Here is a 26,656-nt window from a genome sequence, read left to right as displayed (position 1 = left end):
CCTGCAGGTGGTTCCTAATTACTGTATGGCCATTGAATATTAAGGAATAGTCTCCTCCTCTTGATTAATCTACATAAAATTATTCTTTTGGAGTTCTTCCAGGGAGGCATTTTCACAATACAGAACATTCGAGCGAGCCGCTACAGCTGCTATAGTGTCTCTCCTTCTCAAGGAAAAGCTAACGCTGCCTGACAAGCCCCATCACCCAGGGAATGGATAGCTAAATCAGGAGGGTATGCCACGGGAATCTGAAACGTATGTGTAGAGCTCTGTATATGTTCTGCCCAGTCTGTCAGGGGAATATTTGTGCCAATACATTTTGAGATTAATGCCATTGCAACTTTATAAGGCATCATGGCCATCCTTCTTTTCACACCTGCCACTGAGTATGATGGTTCCGTCACCCTGCCGACTATGCCAAGTGTAGGTGGGGCCTAGTCAGTGCATTCGGAGGAATCGCCACATTGAGTCATTTAAATGTTGTTTATATTGTAGTTTTACAGCAATATGTATACACAGATCACAGGATACCAGAGGTGCACTTTCCTTGGAGGGGTTATGGTGTAAAGCCTCATACACACGATCAGACTTTCCGATGGGAAATGTTCAATGACAGGCAGTTGGCGGTAAATCCAACCTTGGGTATGCTCCATCGGACAATTGTTGTCAGACTTTCCGCGGATAAATGTTGGCTAGCAGTTTTTCAAATTTTCCGCAGACAAATGTGTGTTGTCGGATTTTTCCGAGCGTGTGTACACAAGTTCGTCAGACCAAAGTACAAACACGCATGCTCGAAAGCAAGGACGAGCCAGAAGCAGTCGGTCTTGTAAACTAGCGTTCGTAATGGAGAATTGACGTTCGTGACGTGGCAAATTCTGAAATCTCAAAATGCAACACACATTCTCTTCTTCTTTAATGGGATAATAATCAAGCTGGTGATACTAATGGAGTTATTGCAAATTAATTTTCAAAGGCTTTTTTTTTCTTCTAGTGATATCAAGAATAATATTTGTATGCTTTTTTTTTTTTGGTAAGTTACCACAGCACCATTATCCCGTAGTTTTTAAGATCAAAGATCTGAACTCTCCAGTTTGGATTAGAATGGAATGGTTTATGAAAATTGAAACATTGTTTAGGGAATTCATTTGGAAGAAAGGTCAGGCTCCTATTGTCTTACAGATATTACAGTTACCAACAAAAGAGGAAGGAGCGGCAGTTCCACACCCTCGCAGTTACTTTTTGGCTGCCCAACTGCAGCATTTGAGGGGATGTAATATATTAGGGGATGGTAATAACAATGTACGGATGATGTTGCAGGAAGCCCTGCACAATAGCTTGGTTGAAGCCCTGGAAGCGGATTCTCTTCTTCTTGTGTGTCCCACATTTAAATTAATTACAAAAAGTATGGCAGGCAGCCAAAACAGTAATGGAATACAGGGGGTTAACAGAATATACCCCAATTTGGGATAACAAATACCTTCCAGACTTGATTCCCATGGGTAAAATAAAAGAGTGGGAGGTTTGTGGAATCGGAAAACTCGCTCAACTACATGAAGGAAGTACTTTGAAGTCATTTGCGGAGTTGAGGAGCGAGTACGGTATCCCAAACCACTCATTCTACCGATACCTTCAAATTAGACACACCTTGAAGGCCCATTTTAAAGCACAAATAGTGGAATGGTGTAAAGTACCCCTTATAGAAAAAATAGTTAAAGGGCTTAATATCAGAGATATATGAACAGATATGTAGTAAAACATATGGGGAAAGCACTGGGGAAAGACTGGCCAAAAAGAAAAATAGATGGGAAGAGGATTTGGGGGAAAACAGCAGAACAGTGGAGAGGGATAATGGAATCGGCTCCCAGGTATCAGTCTCCCCCTCACAGAAAATGTCACAACTATTTTTGCTACATAGAGTTTATTATAATCCAAAGAAGCTCTTCCCATATGGATTTAGAGTTGATGATAAATGCCCAAGGTGTCAAGGAATAGGTGATTTGATTCACATCACGTGGAGGTGCCCAAAGCTATTCAGGCACTGGACAGAGATACTGGAGGATATTAATTGTACCTTTGGGCTTAAGTTGGATCTGGATGGTACTATATGTTTGCTGGGGAAAATAGAGGAAAACAGTGGGGGTTATTTACGAAAGGCAAATGCACATTGCACTGCAAGTGCACTTGAAAGTGCAGTCGCTCTAAATCTAAGGAGTAGATCTTAAATGAGTGGAAGCTGTGCTGATTTTATCATCCAATCATGTGCAAGCTAAAATGCTGTTTTTTATTTTCCTTGCATGTCCCCCTCGGATCTACAGCAACTTTACTTCCAAGCGCTCTTTCAGTGCACTTTCAAGTGCACTTGCAGTGTAAAGTGTATTCTCCTTTAGTAAATAACCCCCAGTGTGTCTGCAAACAGCAAAACTGTAGTAATAAGATGTTTATTTCAAGCACGAAAAATAATAGCCCAGAACTGGCAATCAATGAGGCCCTCGACATCAGAAGAATGGACCAAAGTGATGGATGCTACAATATGGAGGGAAAAAGTGGCATTTATTAGACGTAGCAACCTGGACAAATGCTTAACCACCTCAATACAGTGCACTTACACCCCCTTCCTGTCCAGACCAATTTTCAGCTTTCAGCACTCTCACAGTTTGAATGACAATTACTCAGTCATGCAACACTGTACCCATATGAAACTTGTGTCTTTTTTCCCACACAAATAGAGCTTTCTTTTAGTGGTATTTAATCACTAGGGGTTTTTTTGTGCTATAATTAAAAAAAACATACATTTTGTGAAAAAAACGCCTTTTACTTTGTTTCTGTCATAAAATTTTGCTAATTAGTAATTTTTCTCCATAAATTTTGGTCAAAATGTATACTGCTACATATCTTTGGTAAAAATAACCCAAATTAGTTGGACTTTGTGAAAGTTATAGAGTCTACAAACTATGGTGCCAATCACTGAAAATTGATCACATCTGATCAGGCCTTCAGTACATCAGGTGTATCTCATTTCTTGAGACACTAACAAGTCAGAAAAGTACAAATACCCCCAAAAGACCCCTTTTTAGAAAGTAGACATTCCAAGGTATTAAGTAAGTAGCATGGTGAGTTTTTTTTAAGTTGTCAATTTTTCCCACAATTCTTTGCAAAATTAATTTTTTCTTTTTTTGGCATATTATCAGGTTATTCCTCACACACAGCATATGCATACAACAAATTACACCTCAAAATACATTCTGATACTCTTGCTGAGTATGGCGATACCACGTGTGAGACTTTTATACAGCCTGGCCACATACAGAGAACCAAAATTGAAGTAGCACCTTCAGGCGTTCTACGAGCAAAAATGACATCTCATTTGACAACCACCTATTACACTTTTGAAGGCCATGAAGCACCAGGACAATGGAATTGCCCACAAAATGACCCCATTTTGGAAAGCAACCACCCCAATGTATAATCTATGAGGCATAATGAGTGTTTTGAGCGGTTAATTTTTTTCCAGAAGTTTTTGGAAAATGTGGAAAAAAAATGAAAACGCATATTTTTTTACACAAAGTTGTCCATTTATAAGATTTTTCTAACACATCGCATGTATATAGCAAAAATTACACCCCAAAACACATTCTGCTACTCATCCCGAGTATGGCGATACCTTATGTGTGAGACTTTTACACAGCCTGGCCACATAGAGAGGCCGAACATTGAAGTAGTACCTTCTAGGAGCATAAATTACATTTCATTTCATTCCTACCCATCACATTTTTGAAGGTCCTGGAGCACCAGGACAGTGCAATTACCCACAAAATGACCCCATTTTGGAAAGCAAACACCCCAACATATATTCTATGAGGCATGGGCTGCAAATAGGTCCTCGGGTACTCTGATGGGATGCAGATAGGTACTCGGTACTCTGATGGGCTGGTGACAGGTACTCGGGTACTCTGATGGGTTGGTGACAGGTACTTGGGTACTCTGATGGCCTGGTGACAGGTACTCGGCTACTCTGATGGCCTGGTGACAGGTACTTGGGTACTCTGATGGCCTGGTGACAGGTACTTGGGTACTCTGATGGCCTGGTAACAGGTACTCTGATGACCTGGTGACTGGTATTCGGGTACTCTGAAGGGTGGTGATAGGTACTCAGGTACTCATATGGACTGTGACAGGTACTCAGGTACTCAGATGAACTGTGACGGGTACTCAGGTATTCATATGGACTGTGACAGGTACTCAGATGGACTGACAGGTACTCAGGTGAACTGTGACAGGTACTCGGGTACTCTGATGGACTGTGACAGGTACTCGGGTACTCTGATGGACTGAGACAGGTACTCGGGGACTCTGATGGACTGAGACAGGTACTCGGGTATTCTGATGGACTGTGACAGGTACTCGGGTACTCAGATGGATTGTGACAGGTACTCGGGTACTCTGATGGACTGTGACAGGTACTCGGGTATTCTGATGGACTGGGACAGGTACTCGGGTACTCTGATGGACTGTGACAGATACTCAGGTACTCTGATGGACTGTAACAGGTACTCGGCTACTCTGATGGACTGTGACAGGTACTCTGATGGACTGTGACAGGCACTATGATGGGTGGCGACAGGTCCTCTTTATTGGGGGGGCAATCAGTGTGATTGGTGTGTACTGCAAGCAGTAACGAGATGTTACCGCAATCTCCTCCTCATACACCGATCATGTGAACCCGGTAACATCTCGTTACCGCAGTTTGTTTACATTCAGTGATCGACTGTGAAAGGATCACAGCTGATCACGTGGGTAAACAGCCAGCCAATGGCTGTTTACTAACGTCGGTGACGAGCAGTGTTCCCGGGAACACGCCACCACCGACGTGCACGAGCAGCGCGCTCGCGATCGCGCACATGTGCCGTGCACAGTGGGGGTGGAACCATCTGTGATCGGCCGTGACTTCATCACAGCCGATCACGTGGTAAATAGCCATACCCAATGGCTGTTCACCCCCCTCGCTGGTGAGTGTTGTCTCCATGACACGCCACCACCGAAGGAACAGGGATGCATGCGCACGATCGCGCGCATTCACTGTTTAAATAGGAGGCCGTCATATGACGCCCTCCCGCCACAAGAGCCGCCTGGCCGTCATTTGACAGCCGGCGGTCAGCAACCAGTTAAAGATGTGGAAGCCCTGGTTAGATAAAATGGGGTGCCCTCCATAAAGGGATTAACCAGGTAGTAGAGATTGTACCTAAAGAGTAGGTGGATATGACCGGGAAAATGAGGTGGGAGAAGAAAGGACGAGAGAAATAAGAACACATAATATATCTGGGTATGATACAAACAGACACAGTGCATGGATGGTAGCGTTTACACTTTATCACAAGGAAGGTTAGGGAGGAGGGGAAGGGAGGGAGGTTGTTACAAAAGAGTAGAGAATTGATAGAGGGGTCAGAATGGAGGTATTGGTAGCACTGGTGTTTAATTTTGTTATTTTGATCCCGGTAAAGGAAGTAAATATGAATGGTGTATAATGATGTATTGAAGGTTACTTAAGTGTGAAAACATGCATGACATTGTAAATATGCTATAGCAGCACGTATATTGTTTTAGGTGCCTCATGAGTGGCGGTATATATGTTTTTGTAAAAAAATAAAAATAAAAAAAAAGGATCAAAGATACAACTTTGTTGGTGTCCCTTGCCAATTTTACATTGTAGTTTTTTTTTATGTAACTGCCTACTCCCAAACTGTCATTTGAAGTAAAACACATAGCCAAATATTATTCTACACAATTTTTTTATTGTGCATTTAAAAAAAAAATAGACATACTATCTGCCAATAGAACTTAATCAAAAAGTGCATTCTATGCATCCAAAAATATAGAAAATATACCAAATCGAATCATTATTCAACCAAAAAAATAATGTCAAGCAATAACTCCAAGGCCAATAATAAATAACAGGTCATCTCCTCTGATTCTACAACATGGCTGGTTGACGAATGGCCATTCAGAAATGAAACGAAAAGCATAAACTGAAAAACGCTCAATGAAAAGCACGAATCAACACTCACCAAACTTCTACTAAGACAAAATTAGCAGAAGGAGCCCGAAGGGTGGCGCTGAAGAGGTGAAAATCCACGTAGTACGTCTAGTACATCACTAAGTTCGTAATTGTTGGCCATTTGTGTGAATGTGTGTATGCAAGACAAGTTTGAGCCAACACCCTTCGGACAAAATTCCATGGTTTTGTTGGAGGAAAGTCTGGTCGTGTGTACGAGGCATAACGTGTAGTTAGTAAGATTCTGATGTTTTAGATTTGTGTAGATTTGCATTTGTGTTTTCGATGTACTTTCTCGTTTGTACATTGTCATGATACTTTGTACTGAATTTACTTCTATTCTTCAAATAAAAAAATGTAAACAAAAAAAAGTCATCCATCCTAAGATGGCTGCCTGGAGCCCATAGCAGGGGACAAACTAGTCCTCGATGGTCTTCTGCCAGCCTGAAGAAATGGCACAGTGCCTCCTTCAGGTCAGCAGATATACTGCAGCCCAACACTTGCCTACAAGTGCAGCAGTCCACTGTAAACAGTCGCTTACACAAATACGACCTGCAAGGAAAAGTCCTTAAAAGATAACATTATCTTGTTTTCATACACTTTGAGAAGCCATATGCATTTTGTAACCCAGTGCTGTAGTTTGATAGACCAAATGTTGAAGAAACTGCGGGTAAAAAGAGGGACATACTGTAACCAACAAGACAGTGATTCAAAACAAAGTCAACCTTGAATTACAAAAAAAAACAATACATATTAAGATTGTGGAATGGCCATCACAGTTCCCAGACTTCAATGTTAGCGAAAATATGTAGATAGATTTTAAACATGCAGTGAGAGACAGCCGGGGAATATGTTTTTGAACATATGCCAAGGAATAGTTTGATAAATCCTAAAAAAACAAACAAAAACTGTCAGCTGGCTACAAGAATCTTTTGGAGGCTGTCATTGCACGAGAGTTTCAAAAAGCACTGACAGTGTTTCAAAGTTCTGGACATGCCACATTTTTATTTATTATTTTTTCAGCCTGTTAAAATAAGCAAATAACTAACAATTGTGTTAAGAAAAAGGAGAACAGTTGGGACTTTATATGAAGTGGTGACCTGGTAAGGTCAATTGCCTCCGTCCCTATCTATATGTCAAAAAAAGTGGGGAAAGGAGTTTGGGACTTGGAATGAAGCATGTAGGTATAAAGAATTCAGTTTATTGTATAAATTAACATACAAACACATCGTTTATGATCATGTGGCAACCCGTCTACATTGTATGTATAGATATTCATTTTTATGAATTGTACCAGTTATTATAATTGTATTGGATGTACACTTACTCATGATTATGCTTTTGTATGTTAATTTATACAATAAACTGAATTTTTTATGCCTATGTGCTTCATTCAAAGTCCCAAGCCCCTTTCCCCTCTTTTTTTAACTAACAATTGTGTGTTGAAATTATAAAGAAATGTACACATGCCAAGATTGGATTTGCTCCCAGCAGAAGTTATGTTACCTTTTTTACCCTGGGGTTTTTCGCCTTCCTCTGGATCAATTGTGGGTATAGGATTAGGTATATGGGATTGTATAATTTTATTTATTTATTTATTTTTATGGTTAAACTAGATGGACTTGTGCCGTTTTTCAACCTGACTAACTATATGTAATCCAGGGAAAAGCCACAAAGCATGTAATTTGACCAGGGGTACCCAAACTGGTGAGCCAACAGACCTTATCGCTTGTCAGTGTTCACTGTCAATGGACAATGTCACAGGACAGCCATCAACTGGTGACGCAGTGTTTACATCACCTGGGTCTAAACAAAACTAGAAGTTCTCAATTAAAAGTACTGTAGCTGCTGTCTTTTACAAAATATGTACTTACCAGCCCAAGAAGTACAACCCAATGTCTTCAGCGATGTCTTCGTTCCCACATTGCCATCTTGGATTTGGGTGCTGACTTTGACATCCTGATCAGTCACAACCGGGCCTCTACTGTGCAATTACAAGATGTGGTGGCTGGATGAGGCTGTCCTGACATAATTCCAGGAGGCTGCAGGCAGGGGTGAGCAGACTTAGAAAACCTAATTCTGGCCTAGGTAAGGAATGACGAGGTGGATGGAAAAGGTACTTGCTGCCTCCCATAAAAAAAATTTAAAAAAACTTTCCAAGAGTGTAAAAGGGCAGGGGGAGTTCAAGAATTAAAATAATTGTAAACGATCACCTTGTAAAACAACTCATTCAGTTTAAAATAGAAATGAAAGGCAAAATATTTTTGTATAGATATAAAAAACAAATACATTTTTTTCCCTTTTTCTTTTTAATAAGAGATCACATTCCCTTTTTTTTCAGCTGCATAAGAGCAGGGGGAGGAGAAGCAGCAGCTCACCGAGCTTCCCAGTGAATGGCTGTTCAGAGGGGGCGTGTCAGAACAAATCTAATCATTGGAGGAGAGTACACTGAGTTCCCATCATAGCTAGGGAACTGACCATGATGAGCTATCCTTCTTAGTGTGGTCAGTATTTATTTGGAAAGCAAGGGGACTAGCAGAAACACCAGGGATTTCCCATATAGGAAGCAATACAAAGAGAACACTTTCTCACACAAGCACATGGTACAAAAGGGACATATTAGGAATATGAAGTGTTGGGGTAACAAACAGTTTAAGCAATCTCCAAAAGGAGAGTGAAGGTCCCACTTTAACTATGCACTGCACTTTCAAGACTAAGGTGTCTGTGAATGCAGGAGAATGGAGCAGTGACATTTTTTCACTGCTTAATGAATGGAGGAGATCGTTCTCCTCTGGATGCCAGTTTATGAAGCTGTTCCTCTGGATGCTCCTCTGGATGCCAGTTTATGAAGCTTTGTAGATCGCTTCTCCTATGGAGGAGTGACGCGATCTACAAATGCTTTAAACAGTGGAGAACGGCCCCTGATACTGGAATGTCGTGAGACTTTACGAGAATACAGTACCAGAAATTCACTGAAACAAAAAGGTGTTAGTTTATTAAGCAGTGATAAATTATCACTGCTCAGTCCACGGCCATTCCTGGAGGAGACCGCCCACATAGTAATAAAATATTTGTCCCCATATATATATATATATATATATATATATATATACACGCACACACATATACATATATATATATATATATATATTTATATATATATACACACAGTACATAGACATGGCATGGGGACATGGTTACTGTCTTTGGGGGTCTGAATGAGGAAGGAGGAAGTAAAAAATCTTCCTCCTTCCCCGGGATTCTCTCTTCACTCCCCGATTCTCCACCTCTGAGCTGGTGAATCGGGAGTGTGAATTCCGACTCAGATCGCCAGTGAAGTGCTCTAAACGCAGCTTCATAAACTGGCCGTTTCTGTGCCAGTCAATGACAGCTGCTCAGTGTGCGGAGATGATCGGGGGAGAACATGTCTGTTTCTGATCATGTCTGATCATCTCTGTTTCTTAAATCGTTAACGGACTGTGATCAGCGGTGATCCTTGGGCTCACCGCTGATCACAGTTTCATAAACAGACACTTCTAACTGCTTCTCTGAAGTAAGTAGAGAAATAGAGACAACTTCAGTGTACTTTTACATCAGGTAGGGCCTAATAGTTTACTAGCTATGATGTAGCCAAAAAGCCATTTCAGCAAATGTAATTTTATAATGCAATAAACATAATTTAATAACATAGCAAGACTTTAAAGAGTTGTTTTGTGGAACTAACAGATCACAAAAGTATGCAGCCTTGTTGCTTTTAAACTTAAAGTCGCGAAGATGCCAAATTCATCAGCAAACACATAATACTATTTCTTTTCCCCGTCTATTAAAGAGAATATATGGCCATGGCCTTAGCTATTTTTCATGTTTCTCAGTCTTCTTGCTATGCCATTTCATCCCCCAAACATTCTCACCCTCCCTTGCCTTGTGAATAGAGAACAAGTTGCTGTGATTTCCTTATATGGCCAATTGAAGCATAAAGTATCTTTTCCCTGTCAGAGATACACGCAGTGCCAGACAACATATTCCAGAGAGGCTGGTGGAAGAGTTTAATTACACATGCATTTAAAATGTTTATTAAGCTCTTGAAACATTTTCCACAACAGATTTACATGTCAAAAAAATATATAAATTTATACCTGTGCAAATGTATTTTTAATTTAAATACAGTGATACTCAGTACCTATCAATTTCTTCTTACACAGCTCCTAAGCTATGCTTTATCTGTTAACCCATTCACAATGGAGAGGGAAACAGAGGGAAGTACTTCTACCATTATGTGATAGACACAGTTTTGTCTTTTCAAAAGAACTGTGACATACCGTTTACTTAGAATAACAGCAAACCAAAGTAAACAACAAGATCCATATATTCATCTAAGATATTGCACTGATTATGTGGCATCGATCATTGTGGTTTCATTTCACTCAAGGGAACCCTCAAAATGGGAATACAAATCAAGCATGGCTAATTTAAAGTGACACTAAACTCTCAGCCTCCTCCAAATTTCCAAATTCCATTTTATTTCCTGCCACCATGATCCAACTTTCTGTCATAGGCTAGCTATCTTTGTTCGTCATGGTTCCACTGTATGTAGGAACTTAGTCACCCTCTTCTGCTCACTCCCATGATGGACTATGAACAATGTACTATGGGATTTGTAGAATGCATAGAGCAGTGCACATGACCTTCAACTAATGTTCACTGCTCCTTCCTAACAAATGGAACTGGAGAAGTGGAGAGGTTCAGAAGCTCTTTGGAGAATAAGGATATTGTTTAGAGTCACTTTAAGGCTGGATTCATAGATGTAGCATTATAAAAGGACGTCTTGAATGTGTGTTTTACTAGGCTTTACTGTGTTATTGTGCGCTTTGCTGCTTTTTTTTTCACATTGAAAAATGCAAGCTTGAGAAGTGCTCTAAAAGTAGAATCTTTATAACACTATAGTGTGATTCCAGTCTCAAATGCCACTCTACCAATCCAGCAAATTAATCACAAGTCACCTTTATTTGCTATCTTCTGGTTGATCATACAAATAGAATGGCTGTTAAAAAATACAAGCAATTCAGATATAGTCATAACTCTATACATGAAGTGTAGATGATCAGTTTTGGAGACCAGCATTATATTTGGTAGAGATAAAGTTAGAGATACAGTTTTCTGCTGATACAGCAGAGGTCAGCCAGAAAGGGCCAGTCTGTAGTGATTTCATATAAAGTGTTTATGGACACTGTAAATTGGTTAATGTTAGGTGAAAAAGCATCTCCTAAGATTCATATTCATGTTTAAGTAGCCCTTATATGATCAACCTAAGGTGACGAAAGGTGGCTTCTGATTTATTGACATATATGATTGCACAGCACTACAATCTCGAGAATATCTTTGGAACAATGATTCCCATTTCTCACTGATCCCTTCTTGATCCTGTCTGTATTCTGAAATAAAACAAACTATTGGGCTTCATACTTGAAAGCTCTGCATGCCATCAGTAAATGATTGTATCAATGGTATGTACACTATTGCTGCCTTCAGGCCCTCCCATCCCGGGCAATATTCATATTGAATAAAAAGGTTAAAATAAATGGGACAGCATCAATGCAAAAGCCTTTCATTCAGTCTATGTGCTACTAAAAATTCACTTTTTTTTCTCCATGTTTTAGGGCTGGAAAAATATATTGCATTAATGTTTCATAAAATTATAATCGAATGCTTCATTAAAAAAACTACTCATTTTAACATTCCATGAGCTCCTGCTCACCTGTAGCCCATAATATTAGCTCCTGTTATATCCTTTTCTTGTTTCTGGTAAACAGCCGTCAACCCCCCCCCAAGAAATAATAAGGAAACGCGCTTATAAGGAATGTTGGGTAGCCAAGGCAGCCAAGACTGTAATTAGCCCCTAAGAAGCATAATAAACAAGTGTGGATTTAGAAAAACAAATGGGTATGCTTAAGATGTTCATATCGAGAAAAAATGCTCCATTTCGTATGCTTCGCTCTTCTTTTTTACCTCAGCCATTTTGGCACCTCCACCTATAAAATAGGAGAAATTATGTTAAAAGAGAATTTGCCATCTTTTTTAAATGTTTTATTTTATATTTATACACACATAATCCGCTTAGTACAATATTAGTACTGACATATTAATGTAAAAAATATATATTTTCCAACATTCCTCTGAAAATTTATAAAAAAAATTAATAGTACGCCACCTCCTCGACGCAGCCAAGGCGTGCATTCCTTTATGTTGGAAGTCCACACAACCTCCATTCATAGGATTGTGGCTCAAAAAGGTGGAGGAAATTAACAAAATGGAGGATCTCATCCTCACATCCCGTCACCAACGGGAATGCTACACTAAGACGTGGACACTCTGGAACATATTTGCCTTCCCTGACGAGGGATGGGCCCTCTATGAAAGTGACACGATGGACTAGTCCATCCCTAAAACAACTAGGATAGCAGACAGCAGTTTCCTGATGCTATCCACGACTCTTCCTATTCGTACTACAGCTTGGAAGATGCGCATTCGTCACCCCCCTTCTGGGCCCTGTTCCCCCCCCCCCCCCCCCCGCCCGTGCCCCCCTTCTCCCTTCCCTTCACTCTCTACCCTTCCTCTTCCATCCTTCCCCAGGCTCCTGTGGCTCTCTTGACTTCTTTCTAGCTCATTTTCTTCCCTTTCTTATATCCCTAATCTTCTGGAAATTTTCTAGTACTGTTTTATAATATTTGAAAAGGTTGATCAAGATCACTTACTGCTGCACATTAAAAGGCAATGAGAGGGACATTTGGTGACTTAGCAGTAGAGGTTTACAACCATGCCCTTTCAGAACCGCCATAGGGTGGTTCTTCCATGATAAGAGTGAAGGGTATGCTTGTCATATTTTGAATGTCTGTATTTAGTGACTATGTTCATGACATGATACGTTGCTTCACCTCACCTGATGCCATTATGCCATTTTCATGTAACTGAAGATGTTGTGTCTCGTGCTCTCATGTTTCTTTAAATAAAATATTTGAAAAAAATATATATTTTTTTCTATTTTTAACTGTATATCAAATGTAAAGGGACTAAAAAAAAAAACTTAAATTAATTCATTAAAAATTGATTTATTAATTTATAAAACTGGCATACAAGTATTTGTAAAATATATGACATGGTGCTTTTACTGGAAATTTTGGAGGCACCTGCTTTAGAACACACTAATTTACTAAAACTGGAGAGTGCAAAATCTGGCGCAGCTCTACATGGTAGCCAATCAGCTTCTAACTTCAAATAAAAAGAAGGGAAAAATGCGCTATTCAAAGAAAACTACCTGCTAAGCGGCAACTCAAAATCTTTATACTAACGACAATCAGACTTTGTATACAATGGGGAGCTGCGCTAAATATATACAAATATAATTAAAATTTTAACGTGTAAAAAATTAGTATTATTTTTTTATATGCAAACCCTACATTGATGTAAAAACCAAAGTGAATCAGGTAAAAGTGCAATCTGAAATATATGAAAGTGATGTAAAAAATAATATGTGAAAAATTTGATATATCACAGAAATTATTCTGTCACCAATTATTCTGTTGGGAGGAACGGCGTGCTGACGTCACCGCATTCTACGCAGACCCGGAAGTGCGGGCGGTAGCCGAGAGCTCGATTTTTAGAAGTGCTGATATACATGCTGACTATGTGAGTGTAATTGCGTTATATCTTTTAGTCTATTAAAAAGGGTTTTACACTATGTATGTGTTCCCTTGCTGTTTTTTATATATTCTGTGGCTTTAACGTCTCAACCAGTGGAGTATCTGGAGAGAAAGGCTTGCTGTGGTCCTCAGGATTGTCCATCTATAGTACCTGCAAAAGCGTTTTTGATCTCACTTAATCCTGAGATCTTGCGCTCTGGTAAGCGGCCCATATTACCTATTGGTGGAGGTGCTTCAGCGGAATTCTGGTCACACGTTTTTTCTTATTTGGTGTTACATCTTACTGCACGTTGGTTCGTCCAGAGGGAACAAACTTTTTTAGATTCATGTGGACTTTTCATATTCACTATCCTAATTTTCACACACTGTATAGAGTTATAATTTGTTTATGTATTTTTATATTTGAGTGAGGTCTTGTATGTTTTATTTATTTATGTATATTTATTTTTACTCCAGGTATATTTGTTAATATTTGGGGAATGTAATTTAGATTTAGATTTTCTCTTCATGCATTAATTTTTTGGTGACAGAATAATTTCTGTGATATATCACATTTTTCACATATTATTTTTTACATCACTTTCATATATTTCAGATTGCACTTTTACCTGGTTCACTTTGGTTTTTACATCAATGTAGGGTTTGCATATAAAAAAAATTAATACTAATTTTTTACACGTTAAAATTTTAATTATATTTGTATATATTTAGCGCAGCTCCCCATTGTATACAAAGCTTCTAACTTCAGTTTGTTCAGTTAAGCTTTGACAAAAATTAAATAAAAAAAATGGATGATGATTGGTTTCTATGCAGAGCTGCACCAGATTTTGCACTCTCCTGTTTTAGTAAATCCACCCCATAGAGATTCCCTGATACAAATTCAGTTAGGCCGCGTACACACGCGGGGACTGTTCGCTCAACTTTGTCCGCTGAACAGTGTTTCGGTGGACAGTCCGCTCGTGTGTGGGCTTCAGTGGACAGTTTCAGCGGACAGTCTGACGAACAAAGTTTTTCGGAAATTCCGTAAAACTGTCCGCTGAAACTTAGTTTGAGCGGACAGTCCGCCCGTGTGTAGGCTTGTTTGTCAAACTAAGTTCCGCGCATGCTCAGAAAGGATTTACACGGCGAAGGTTGCATTGCAGTGTATAGGACGTCGTATTTCTAGTCCCGTCGTACGTGCCGTTCACGTCATCGCGCAAGTTTCAGTGGACTGTTCGTTCGTCGTGTGTGGCCAAGTCTGTCCATGCTAATTTTGAGCGGACTGTCCGCTCAAACTGTTTGACGAACAAAGTTGGGCGAACAGTCCCCGCGTGTGTACGCGGCCTTAAAGCCTATGGGCAGCTCAACCTATGAATTCAAAGGAAAGCAAACCTTTCTAAATTAGTTTAAAAAATACATTCTCCAGATGTCTGCTCTGTAATATATTTTATTGACGTAGCTGTTTGCAAGGATGCCAATTGTTCTATCTGACATGTAGGTAAAATAGCTTCTAACAGCTTCATATTGCATGTGATCATCAGTAGTTACATTTGCTTTATTGCACAACACACATAATTTTAAATTGAAATTAAAAAAAAGTTGTAGACCATAAATATATGCCAGCCTTATGTTCAGTGATATGCTAACAACACCAAAAGAACAAGTGCGAATACGCAAGTAATTTAACAGGTGCTAAAGAGGTCATAAATTGCTTACATAGCCATGGGTTCATACAATGCTGAGGTCAAGTAACCTGAGGAGTGGTTGTAGTCTGATGTATTGCGTTACCTTCCCTCTATTGAGTTATGCATGAACAGAGACATTAATATATTATGACCTCCTCAATTCTTTCTGTAATCCTTTTCTCCCATATATCATATCATGTAGCAATGTTCGTATATATTTGTACAAAAATGTTATCTTGCTCTTTTAATTTTAAATGGAATTCATAAGGATTTGGAATATAGTACAGGGATGGAAGGATTATCATAGCCTTTCCTACATTCATCATGTTGAGCGTTGCTCAACAATTTAACATTGGAATGCTGGTATTGACACAAAAAATTACTGTATGCTACTACTATAATTATAGAGGCAAGTTTACCTGGAAAACTTCCCCTAGTTACCTATTAGATGTGCATGAAGTTCTTAGACTCCCTATGTCAGGGATATGCAATTAGCGGACCTCCAGCTGTTGCAGAACTACAAATCCCATGAGGCATAGCAAGACTCCGACAGCCACAAGCATGACACCCAAAGGCAGAGGCATGATGGGACTTGTAGTTTTGCAACAGCTGGAGGTCCGCTAATTGCAGATCCCTGCCCTATGTCCACACCTTAAAGTGGAACTTTAGTCAGAAAATTAAGTTCTGCTATATCAAGTTAGGCTGCCACCTTTTGCAGGTATATCTATGTAAAACATTAAAAATAAGTGCCTATACTGTTTAAAATCCAGTAATACACTTTCACCCTGCTCTGCACATGCTCAGTTGCTCTCCATTTTTAGGCACTGCCAAGTTTGTAGAGGCTGATTTGCTGACAGACTTAAAGAGGAATAAAACCCTCCTATCCTTTACAGCCAAGCTTCTCATGTTTGATCTGCAACTGACATGGTGCTGCACATGTGATCAGTTATGACACCAGCCATTTGATTGTTAAACAGTTTTGTTATGGACCGTTAGCATACCAGGAATGTAACTGTTTTTCCTGACCCCAACATGGCAGCATACATATGATATAGCTCTGCCCCTATATCCACCCACAGGACCTGTCCAAATCTATAAAAGTCTGACTGAAAGCAACCTCCCTCATTCTCCTTTTTGTCCTCAAGATATACGCAAGACAGTGATGCCTGGAGCAGTCCCACAACTTAGGTTGCTAAATGCACCAAAAAGGTGGGGAGCTCCTCCTCGTGGTCTTTTGGGGCTGAGGAATTCTCTAACTAGAGATGTCAGAACCTCATGTGGTGCATATGAGTTGGTGTTTGTTTGCTGGAGTCCATGCTGCATGTGTCTCTTTGCACATCTGAACTGGTGTTTGTTTGCTGGAGTCCATGATGCATGTGTTTCTCTGGACTCCTGGGCTGAATCCTGATGCTGGTGCCAGTGTTGCATTATCTTCTCTCCTACAGGTGCAGATGCCTCTACTGCCTTTGGTCATGAAGTTCCAGGGGAGACTGTTGTCTGAGGGTCTCACTGTGATAGCAAGCATGCCGATTGGACCACAGGCCTTGGGTTTACCCTAGCCATGCAATCTAGTCAGGACCAAGCACTTCAGCTACCAGTGTTTCCACAACACCTGTCCCATGATGGACTGTAAATTGAGGGGGAAGGATTGGAGGACATTTTCTGGAAGTGGTCCAATCCTAGGGCGGCACAGTGGTGTAGTGGTTAGTACTCTCACCTAGCAGTAAAAAGGGTCGCTGCTTCGTATCCCAACCATGATACTGCCTGCCTGGAGTTTGCATGTTTCTTCCTGTGCCTGTGTGGGTTTCCTCCGGGTATTCTGGTTTCCTCCCACATTCCAAAGACATGTGGGTAGGTTAATTGGTTTCTGTCCAAAATTGGCCCTAGTATATGAATGGGGACCTTGGATTGTGGGCTCCTTGAGGGTAGGGACTGATGTAAGTGTACAATGTACAGGGATAGGGACAGTTGTAGACACGTTCGTATCCCAACCATGACACTACCTGCCTGGAGTTTGCATGATCTCCCTGTGCCTGCGTGGGTTTCCTCCGGGTATTCCGGGTTTCCTCCCACACTCCAAAGACATGTGGGTAGGTTAATTGGCTTCGGTCCAAAATTGGCCCTAGTATATGAATGGGGACCTTGGATTGTGGGCTCCTTGAGGGTAGGGACTGATGTGAGTGTACAATGTACAGGGATAAGGACAGTTGTAGACACTCACTCAGGTTGAACTGGATGGACTGGTGTCTTTATTCAACCATACTAACTATGTAACTAACAAGGTTCCAGAAAGGATGTCAACAATTGCTATTTACTCTGAAGTCTGGAACAGGTTCAGAGCCTCTGCAGCCTGAGCAGACTTTTGATCCTGGCAACCCAGAGGTTTTGCTGAGTTGCTATCAATTCCTCACATGGACCTGGATATGTTGCTCAACCTAGTTTCATTAGGACTCAAACTTTTAGCTATTTCAGCTTTCACCAGGGAAAATGGCCATGTGAGCTGTCAGGAGAATGCTTCACAAGGTCAGTCCTGAGACTTTGCCCTGAGGGGGAATAACATTCCCCAGTATCTTTTTATTCTGGTCCAGGGCTCTGTTTGCACTATTAGAAAGCAGTCCCCAATGGGACATCACTCGAGAGTTAGTGTCCCTCGATATCTTCAGGTGATCTGATTCCTTATGGAAAAAGTTGGGGCCTATGCCCCTCGAGTAACTTGGTTCCCAAGGGGGCTTCTGTTTTCATCTTGCAAACAAAGTGGAATACCATCCTTCCTGGCAGAGACAGTACCAAACCTACACTGGATTTACAAAGTGTCTAAAATGCCTACCTTCAAGCAGCTTCCTAAGTAAATTCCTCCAGAAGGCTGTTCGAACTTGCCTGATGGAAACAGAGCAGAAACCTACAGCACAACCTTGTCGTCTTGGAGAGACAAGATTTCAAACTGAATTTTTGGCTGAATTTTGACCTGAAACGGACCAAAAGACGGACAGGACTCCTGTGCAATTTGCACCAGAGCCGCTGCGGAGATGTGTGAACCGACTCCATAGAGACCCGGTCACAATGTTCAGCTATGCGAATTGGATGTGGAGAAAATCGCATCCAATTCACACTAGTGTGAACCCAGCCTAAAGCTAAACTCCAATATGCAGCTATCCAACTTTTTATAATCCTGTACCCTATCTGCTGTGCAAATTTTGTACCATTATTTTAACATTTATCAAAAGTTTTCTGCCTTAAAAGCAGAGAGAAAAATAGGGTGATATGACCACTCTTTTTTTCCAGCTATGTACTTGACAGTGGGGGGGGGGGGGGGGCGTTGGGGGAGCCAATACATTACTGAAATGATGGGTATTTTGCAGACAACATGTTTAATAAAGCTGAAAACACAGTTTTGCCTAAATGTGAACAAAACAAAACCAAAGTAAACCAGATCCAGATCACACTGCATAGCATAAAACATATACTGTATCTGAGCTACCCTTCTATACTCCTTACTGCTCCTGTATTAATGATTGAGAACACATTACTGCCTAACCCACAAGTGTTCAGTCACACTGAATTCGCTGTCAGCTACAGAAGGAATACTGGAGGGTTATTTACTAAAACTGCAACATGCAAAATCTGGTGCAGCTCTCCATAGAAACCAATCAGCTTCCAGGTTTTATTGCCAAAGGTTAATTGAACAAGGTTAAGTTAGGAGCTAGTTGGCTACCATGCACAGCTGAACCTGATTCTGACTGTATTCATTTTAGAACATCTCCCCCATTGAGTCTGGAGCTTTGGTGTGTACAGAGAGGAAGGTTTCTTTGCATCTAACTTCCTTATCCAGGGAAAAATATAGAAGTTGTGCACAACAGAGGAATCATCAGCTATGACTGACACCAACTGAAATCCAGGTGATGTGTATTTAACAGTCTTGTGGGAGGTTGGACATCATACAGACAGAAGTGTACCTATAATGAAAATGACATACAGTAGGTACAGGAAGGGGTGAAAATGAAGGGACGTTACGGTTTACCCCAAGCAATAGAGGAAGAAAGAGATAAGATAGAAACCTATGAGGTTGAAGTTGCACATTAAGCTAATAAATCGAGTCACAGGATGCTTCCCCAGAAAATGAGTTGGCCTAGTTCAGAATATATATGGTCTTTAACAATTAGCATTTTAACATCAACTGCCCTCTTCCCTGGTTTTTGCTTTTTCTGGCAGGTGGTGCTTAGTTACGTGAGGTCTTTTTATGGAGCCATTATTCCTTTTCAGATATGGGCCTACAGATCTAGCAAAACTTTATTATTACTTATGATACAGAAATAATAGATACAATTACTGTTCTGTAAAAATTATTACATTTTTTATGCAATCTAAAAACAAAAAATGAAAAATGTTTAGTTTTTTTCTATATTGACACTATATTAACAACAGGTGTTGCAAATAAAAATAAAAAGGAATTTTTATACTGTAAAATCTTTTACTCAGAGCCCATTGAGGGACACAGCTTGATAGTATAAAACCTAAAGTAAAACTGCTGTCTACAGAATAAATTGACACTAGAAAACTGTATGCCAGCGTCTCAAGGGAAATGACCCCTCCACACCAATCCTGTTCAGTTGTAACAAGAAGTCGAAAAAGAGAAAAATAGCAGATGAGGAGAGGAAGTACTGTCCCTCAATGGGCTCTGAAAATCCCCCCCCCCCAAAAAAAAATATGTTTAATACATTGGGGTAGACTACGAACACTAAAAAGGTATAATATGTGAAACTGAGACATCATCGAAATAAAAAATTTAAAAACACTCTGGGACTCAACTGAATTTAGGGATTTAAACACCCAAGGATTCAAGAAGGTCCAGCATGCTCTGTGAGATGAGTGTCATAGGTTTTTACTGCATTCATTGTTTCATTCCAAAATAAATATATTTTATACAAATGACTTAAACATAAACTACACAATGACAGTTTATAAGGGTAAGGCAAGTGTTGTTTTTCTGGATTTTTACATTTATCTCAATTGCATGTCAAATGGAGGCCAGCATATTCCATATTATTTCATTGGTGTAGTGTGGATGGCAGTTCTCTAGCTGGATATAGTAAAATCAATGTAAAACTGGGATGTGGTATTGAAAGCAGGTCCAATGGAGCCATTTTATGTTCAAAACAGCATTTCACAACTACTATATATGCTGTAAGTCAAATTAGTAAACAATGACATTTTTTTTTTTACATAAAATGTTATTACACTTTTCCTATCAACATTTAAACTTACCTAGAACAGATTTAAACAATGGATCTAAATATGTGATTCAAGCAGCTTTGGAATATAATAACGAAAAAAAAAAAAAAACATACAAAAAAAATGTTCAAAATAGCTTGATCATACCAGTAAGACTCCTGGAAATTCAAAATCTTATGACTATTTACGATGTGTGAGAAAAGATGTACTACCAAGCTTACAATGCCTATAATGACATTAAGTAATGTAAAAGATATTTACTCATAGAAGGGAGACACCCATCCATTTAATATTTGTTAATAGATCTATAAAGAATGCACATACAGTAGTAGTAGTACTATGTTTACTAATAACTACCATGTGTTCAACTGACAGCTTCAGTTTTATAATGGTGAAATAAAATAATGATGTGGAGAACATCACAGAACGCATATGTGCGCTGTGTAAGAAAAAGCTTTGGTGATATCAGTTCCTATGCGGATTCTATTAGAGCAGGGGTGTTCATCCTCTGGCCAATGTTTTTGTGTATTTTATGTGTGGTCTAACACAATTTCTCATCTTCCGATGTGACCTTGGAAGAAGGTACTTTCTTCAGAGGGAGAACTGATGCACAAAATTCAGTTCTAATAAAATTATTGTCATATAGAGTACACAATGGCCATACTGGGGTTGTACAAACACTAATTCTACCTATTCTTTGCAAAAGCCTGCAGTTATCTCTAAAATTATGTTTATGAATTATGCCGCTTACCTTTTTTAGCTGTTTGACATTGCTTGACCTAATTGATTCCAAAAGCTTGTCTCTTGAGTTCTTCTCTGCGGGTCCGGTCTTTTCTTCTATCTTTCTTCGAGATGCAGGGGACAAAGAGTTCCTAATGTTTTCGAGAGGGGGTGCCAAGGGTGCCATTGGTGGAGGTGGAGGAGGTGGGGCAGGTACCCCATCCTTTTTGGGGGCATCCTTTTTGACCTTGCCTGGAACTGGTTTTGCTGGTTTTGGGGGCTCTTTTGGGGGAGGAACTACCTTGGGAACTTCTAAACAGTTTTTCTTGCCCTCAGCCTCCTTTAATGCTTTCTGTTCTGCCATTCTACGTTGCCTTTGCTTGTCCATGTTGCGACTCAGCAAATTGGTGACAGTCATGCGGGGACCAGCTAGCTCAAAATGGTACCCAAGTTTTAAAATAGTAGTGTTCTCCTTTAGAATCTTTGCTATCTCCATCTCAGTTTTTCCTCCACATATGTGACGTTGATTATGAAAGCGTAGTTCTGTAAGTGTATCATTGTGCTGCAAAGCTCGGAAAATAGCCAGTATACCTTTGCCTGTAATGTGGTTGGAGTCCAGATTGATGCTAAGAATGGTCTTGTTAGATTTGAGCAAAACAGCAATGGCCAAAGCAATGTGATCATCAGCACGTGTGTTCGCTAATGAAAATGTCTTAACTATGGTATTGAACTCTAGGGCCTCTGTAAAACTCATTAAGGTGTCTATGGTAATACACTCTGAATTGTTCAGGTTGAGCTCTATTAATTCTGGTTCATTGTTTTTCACTTTTTCCAGAAGTTCATCAAAGATTTTTGAAGCCTCATCATCCTTATTCTCTTCTGTTGCGTTCTTAGCTCCATTTTCATTCTTCTGTTGGGTTGAATTCTTTGCATTCTTCTTGTCTTGATCAGCTGGTGGCTTCTCCTCTGAAATATTTTTATTAGTTTGGACCCTTTCTACTTTATCTTGTTTCTCCTGAGTTTTGTCTGGAGTTGCTTTTTTATCCAGTTTATTTTCAGACTGAAGCTTTGTCGTTTCCTTCTTTTCTGTCTTTTCAACAACCTTCTCAGTTTTCTCATCAGTGCTTTCCTTTACTACTTTTTCCTTCGATGTCTGCTTTGCACTCTTTTCTTCTTCCTGTTTTTTAGATGGTGTCTTTTCCAGCTTCTCCTTATCCACTGCACTAATATTTTTTTCTTGTCTAAATCTCTCCCTCATTTTGCTAGCTCGATCATCCTTTGCTTTGTCTGTGTCTTTTTTTGCCATAGCTTTGCTGTCTTCTGGTGTTTTGCTGAGGCCTGCAGTGCCAGGCTCTTTTCCCATTTCTTCCTTCTTTTTCACTTCTTGTGTCTTCTGTGGAGATTTTTCAGTCTAAAAAAATGGCATTTAAAATATTTTTAATGTACAGAATATATTAAGTAGAAACTCAGTCTTTCTCATGTAGAAACATGCATGGATGTGTGTATCTCACTCTGGTGCACATCTGTTTTTATGTTATTTCTTTACAGAGATTTTATTTTTGTACTATACATCACCAAATAAGAGACTGTGACAGAGGGGAAAAAAAAGTTTTTTTCGAAGGTTCTTTACTATGGAGTATGGATAACTAGTGGGAAGCAATGTATGATGGCAGATACCAATAAAAATGTAATATCTCTTGTCTACGAATTACAGATTTGAGGACACAAAATATATTGTACAGTAAAAAAAAAATGCAACATGGCTAACACACACATATACAGTATGTCTTTAAATCAGTTTGTTTGAAATGTAATGATCTGAACCTCCACCTATAAAAAAAAAACTCTAAGAAGAGTTAAAGAAACAACGCTTACAACCTATAACAAATAAGTCAAAAGTTATAAAAAAGATAGTAATAATATAATATGACCACATCAATTTTTGCCAAATTAACATTGAATTTTGCCAATTTGCCATTTACAGTGTCACACCTTTTAAGAGATGTCTTGGTAAGGTGAGTTGGGCTACATAGAACCAATAACTAAACCAGAGCAAAGGACAGAAGAAGCATCTTAAAACATAAGGTTTTAAGGTGGGGCTGAAAAGTTCTCAGCCCAACCAAGATGGAAATGCTAGAGCAGTGGTCATCAACCCTGTCCTCAGGGCCCACTAACAGGCCAGATTTGCAAGATAACTGAAATACATGACAGGTGATATCATTTGCTGCTCAGTGATTGCAGTATTCTAGTCTGCATCTCCCCAAGGTAATACATAAAACCTGTTGGTGAGCCCTGAGGACGGGGTTGATGACCACTGTGCTAGAGCAACGAAATGTGCCTGCTATTCTACATATTCTCCCCTATGTTCACCACACTTAGCACATCATCTCCTCAATTTTTTTTTTTTTTTTAAATATCATTTTTATTAGATACTCACAAAGGGAGAAATCCCATCATTATAACAGAGATGTACATGTCGTCTTAAACAGTAGATGCTATTGGTACTCATACCGTATACGCAGAAAATTCAACTTTCATGGAGAAGTCAATAAGTGACAAGATCTCCCTCCATGTATTTTCTCTTTTTTTCCTTAGAAACAATAAGATGGTAGGTAGCAAAACAAAAAAAAAAGAAATAGAAGAAAGAGAAAGGGGGAAGATAAAGGAGAGAAGGGACAGGGACTGGGTGAGGGCGAAGAGAGCAATTGCGATTCAAGGGCATAGATACATTATGCCCCTAGTAGGGTTGTCCCTTCGTCTGAGTCAATAAAGATATTCCATAGGCTCCAGGTCTATCTGTATTTCTCACGGTTATGTTGCGCGGTAAGTACCAAGTCCTCCATTCTGTTTATATCCCTCCACAATTTCTTTAACCCTACCAAAAAAAAAAAAATTCTTCCATGTATTCTGCAAAAAATTTCTCTGTTGCTGCTTTGACCTTTGAATGTGTCAAAAATGTCTGTCCTTTCAGTGCAAAGTACACTACCACAGACATATCCAACCCTTTAAACCTAACTGTACCATTACATCATTACAGAATGAATGCATTATTATAAATGGGCCCACTGTGGGCTATCCTCTTAAAGTGTCAAAGCAATGTGAATAATAAATATGCAGGAAAAAAAAAAGATATTCCCCTTGGTCAACATTTTTGTGACTGTATACTAATGTATGCAATCTGAGATGGACAACCATGGGAGAAATTCAATTTCCAGGAGGTATGCACCCCAGAAAGGTCCTTCATTAGTAAGAAATGTTTTGAATTTTCAAGTAAAAATCAAAGCTAGCATGTCTAAATAAGAGGCTATGTTTTAATGCCGCTTAATGACGCTGACTCTAAATATCTGTTCTAATTGTATTACTTTATTCATATGCTCACTGCCCACTCACACATGGCCAGACAACTATCATTTAATTTAAAGTGGAACTTTTTAACTTGTACTACTTGAACCTATAATCAGGCTTACCTGTAGGTACAGTGAATATCTGCTAAACTTGCACAGTTTAAAAGATATTCACATGGTATGCAACCGGTGACAGAGCTGGCATACCCGTACTGTACCAAAAAGTCAGAAGGATTGTGAGGCCCCCGCATTCACAGAGCTTGGGGCCAGGGCTCCCACACAAATGTGTGGGAGTGATGTCATTTTGGCCCTGGGCATTCATACATTCTGAGCCCACAAACCCGGAAGACCGAGTGAAGATGGAAGTGCTGGTGAGCTGTGACAGTACTGCATTGGAGGGCTCCGTGTATAGGCAAGTCTGTCATAATGTGCTAGTATGAGGTGCAAATTGAATCTAGATTTATTGGAAGGAAAGTTATGGTATATGGTTATTTGCAGATTCAACTGTTTTGATCCAATCACATATTGATCAGATAAACATTGAAACATGTATGGCTGCCAAGAGATGGTACACAATGCAAGAGTCTCTGATTGTTTCTTCTACTTTTCAGGACCAGATACTCAATTGCAAAGACACTAGCCTACATTATTATTCCATGCAGAAGCTTCATGATTGATGAACAGCAAAGAGATATAAAAATGTAGCATATACTACAGAAATCATTTACCGTATATACTCGAGTATAAGCCGAGATTTTCAGCCTCTTTTTTGAGGCTGAAAGTGCCCCCTCGGCTTATACTCGAGTCACCGCTGTCTGACTGCTCGATCAGCGTATCGAGCAGACAGACGGCGGACATTAAAATTTAAAAGCCGCGCCTCCTTCTCCGCCTCCGCCTGTGATAGGCGGAACACTGAATTTCCCAGCAGTCAGTGTTCCACCTATCACGGACATCCGCTCATTCTCATACTACGGACGAGTATGAGAGGATGTCCGTGATAGGCGGAACACAGGCTGCTGGGAAATTGAGTGTTCCGCCTATCACAGGCGGAGGCGGAATTTTGAATTGTAGAATGGCCGCCGAGAAGAGCGGCGATCCATCGGCACGGCACGGGACGGAGGAGGCACGGGAAGGAGGAGGCACGGCACGGGACGGAGGAGGCACGGGAAGGAGGAGGCACGGCACGGGACGGAGGAGGCACGGGACGGAGGAGGCACGGCACGGGTCGGAGGAGGCTCGGGACGACGGCGGCTCGGGACGGAGGCTTGGGACACAGGTAGGCTGGACACACACACAAGGCTGCACGGACACACACACACACACACACACACACACACACACACACACACACACACACAAGGCTGCACGGACACACACACACACACACACACACACACACACACACACACACACAGGGATGGATGGATACACACACACACACACAGGGATGGATGGATGGATGGATACACACACACACACACACACACACACACACACAGGGATGGATGGATGGATGAATACACACACACACACACACAGGGATGGATGGATGGATGGATGGATACACACACAGGGATGGATGGACACACAGGGATGGACGGACACACACACAGGGATGGACAGCCATGTCTCACCCTCGGCTTATACACGAGTCAATAAGTTTTCCAGTTTTTTGGGGGTAAATTGGGGGCCTCGGCTTATATTCGAGTCGGCCTATACTCGAGTATATACGGTACTGTAGTGAAAAATGTGTGATTTTTCCATGAACAATTTGTGGCAAATGCATTCCTGGTACCTACTCTGGCTAGAATCTTGAAATATATGCCCACCTATTCTTCTCATCTGCCCACGATTTCAATAACTTGGGCACAATGCTTCACATCTAGAGGATATGCTCTTAATGCTCACTGATTGTAGACTACAGTGTTAATTTCGCCGACTAAAATGACTAAA

General features: G+C 40.2%; 1 protein-coding gene across 1 annotated transcript in view; it reads right to left on the bottom strand.

The window, feature by feature from the left end:
• Positions 1 to 10,094: 10,094 nt before the first annotated feature.
• LMOD1 (leiomodin 1) overlaps positions 10,095 to 26,656 on the bottom strand; it is a 32,896-nt gene continuing 16,334 nt past the window's right edge. The window contains exons 2-3 of the mRNA XM_077481145.1: positions 21,391 to 22,770; positions 10,095 to 12,078 (exon numbers count right to left, since the gene is read on the bottom strand). Coding sequence (XP_077337271.1) covers positions 12,052 to 12,078; positions 21,391 to 22,770 — 1,407 coding nt within the window. The 3' untranslated portion in view covers positions 10,095 to 12,051. The remainder of the gene's footprint in view (positions 12,079 to 21,390; positions 22,771 to 26,656) is intronic.

This window comes from Lithobates pipiens, unplaced genomic scaffold (assembly GCF_037356315.1).
Source record: "Lithobates pipiens isolate NorthernLeopardFrog02 unplaced genomic scaffold, aLitPip1_a1.2 Scaffold_16, whole genome shotgun sequence".
NCBI lineage: Eukaryota > Metazoa > Chordata > Amphibia > Anura > Ranidae > Lithobates > Lithobates pipiens.
The sequence above is the reverse complement of the archived record's forward strand: the minus strand, read 5'-3'. Positions and strand labels throughout refer to the sequence as shown.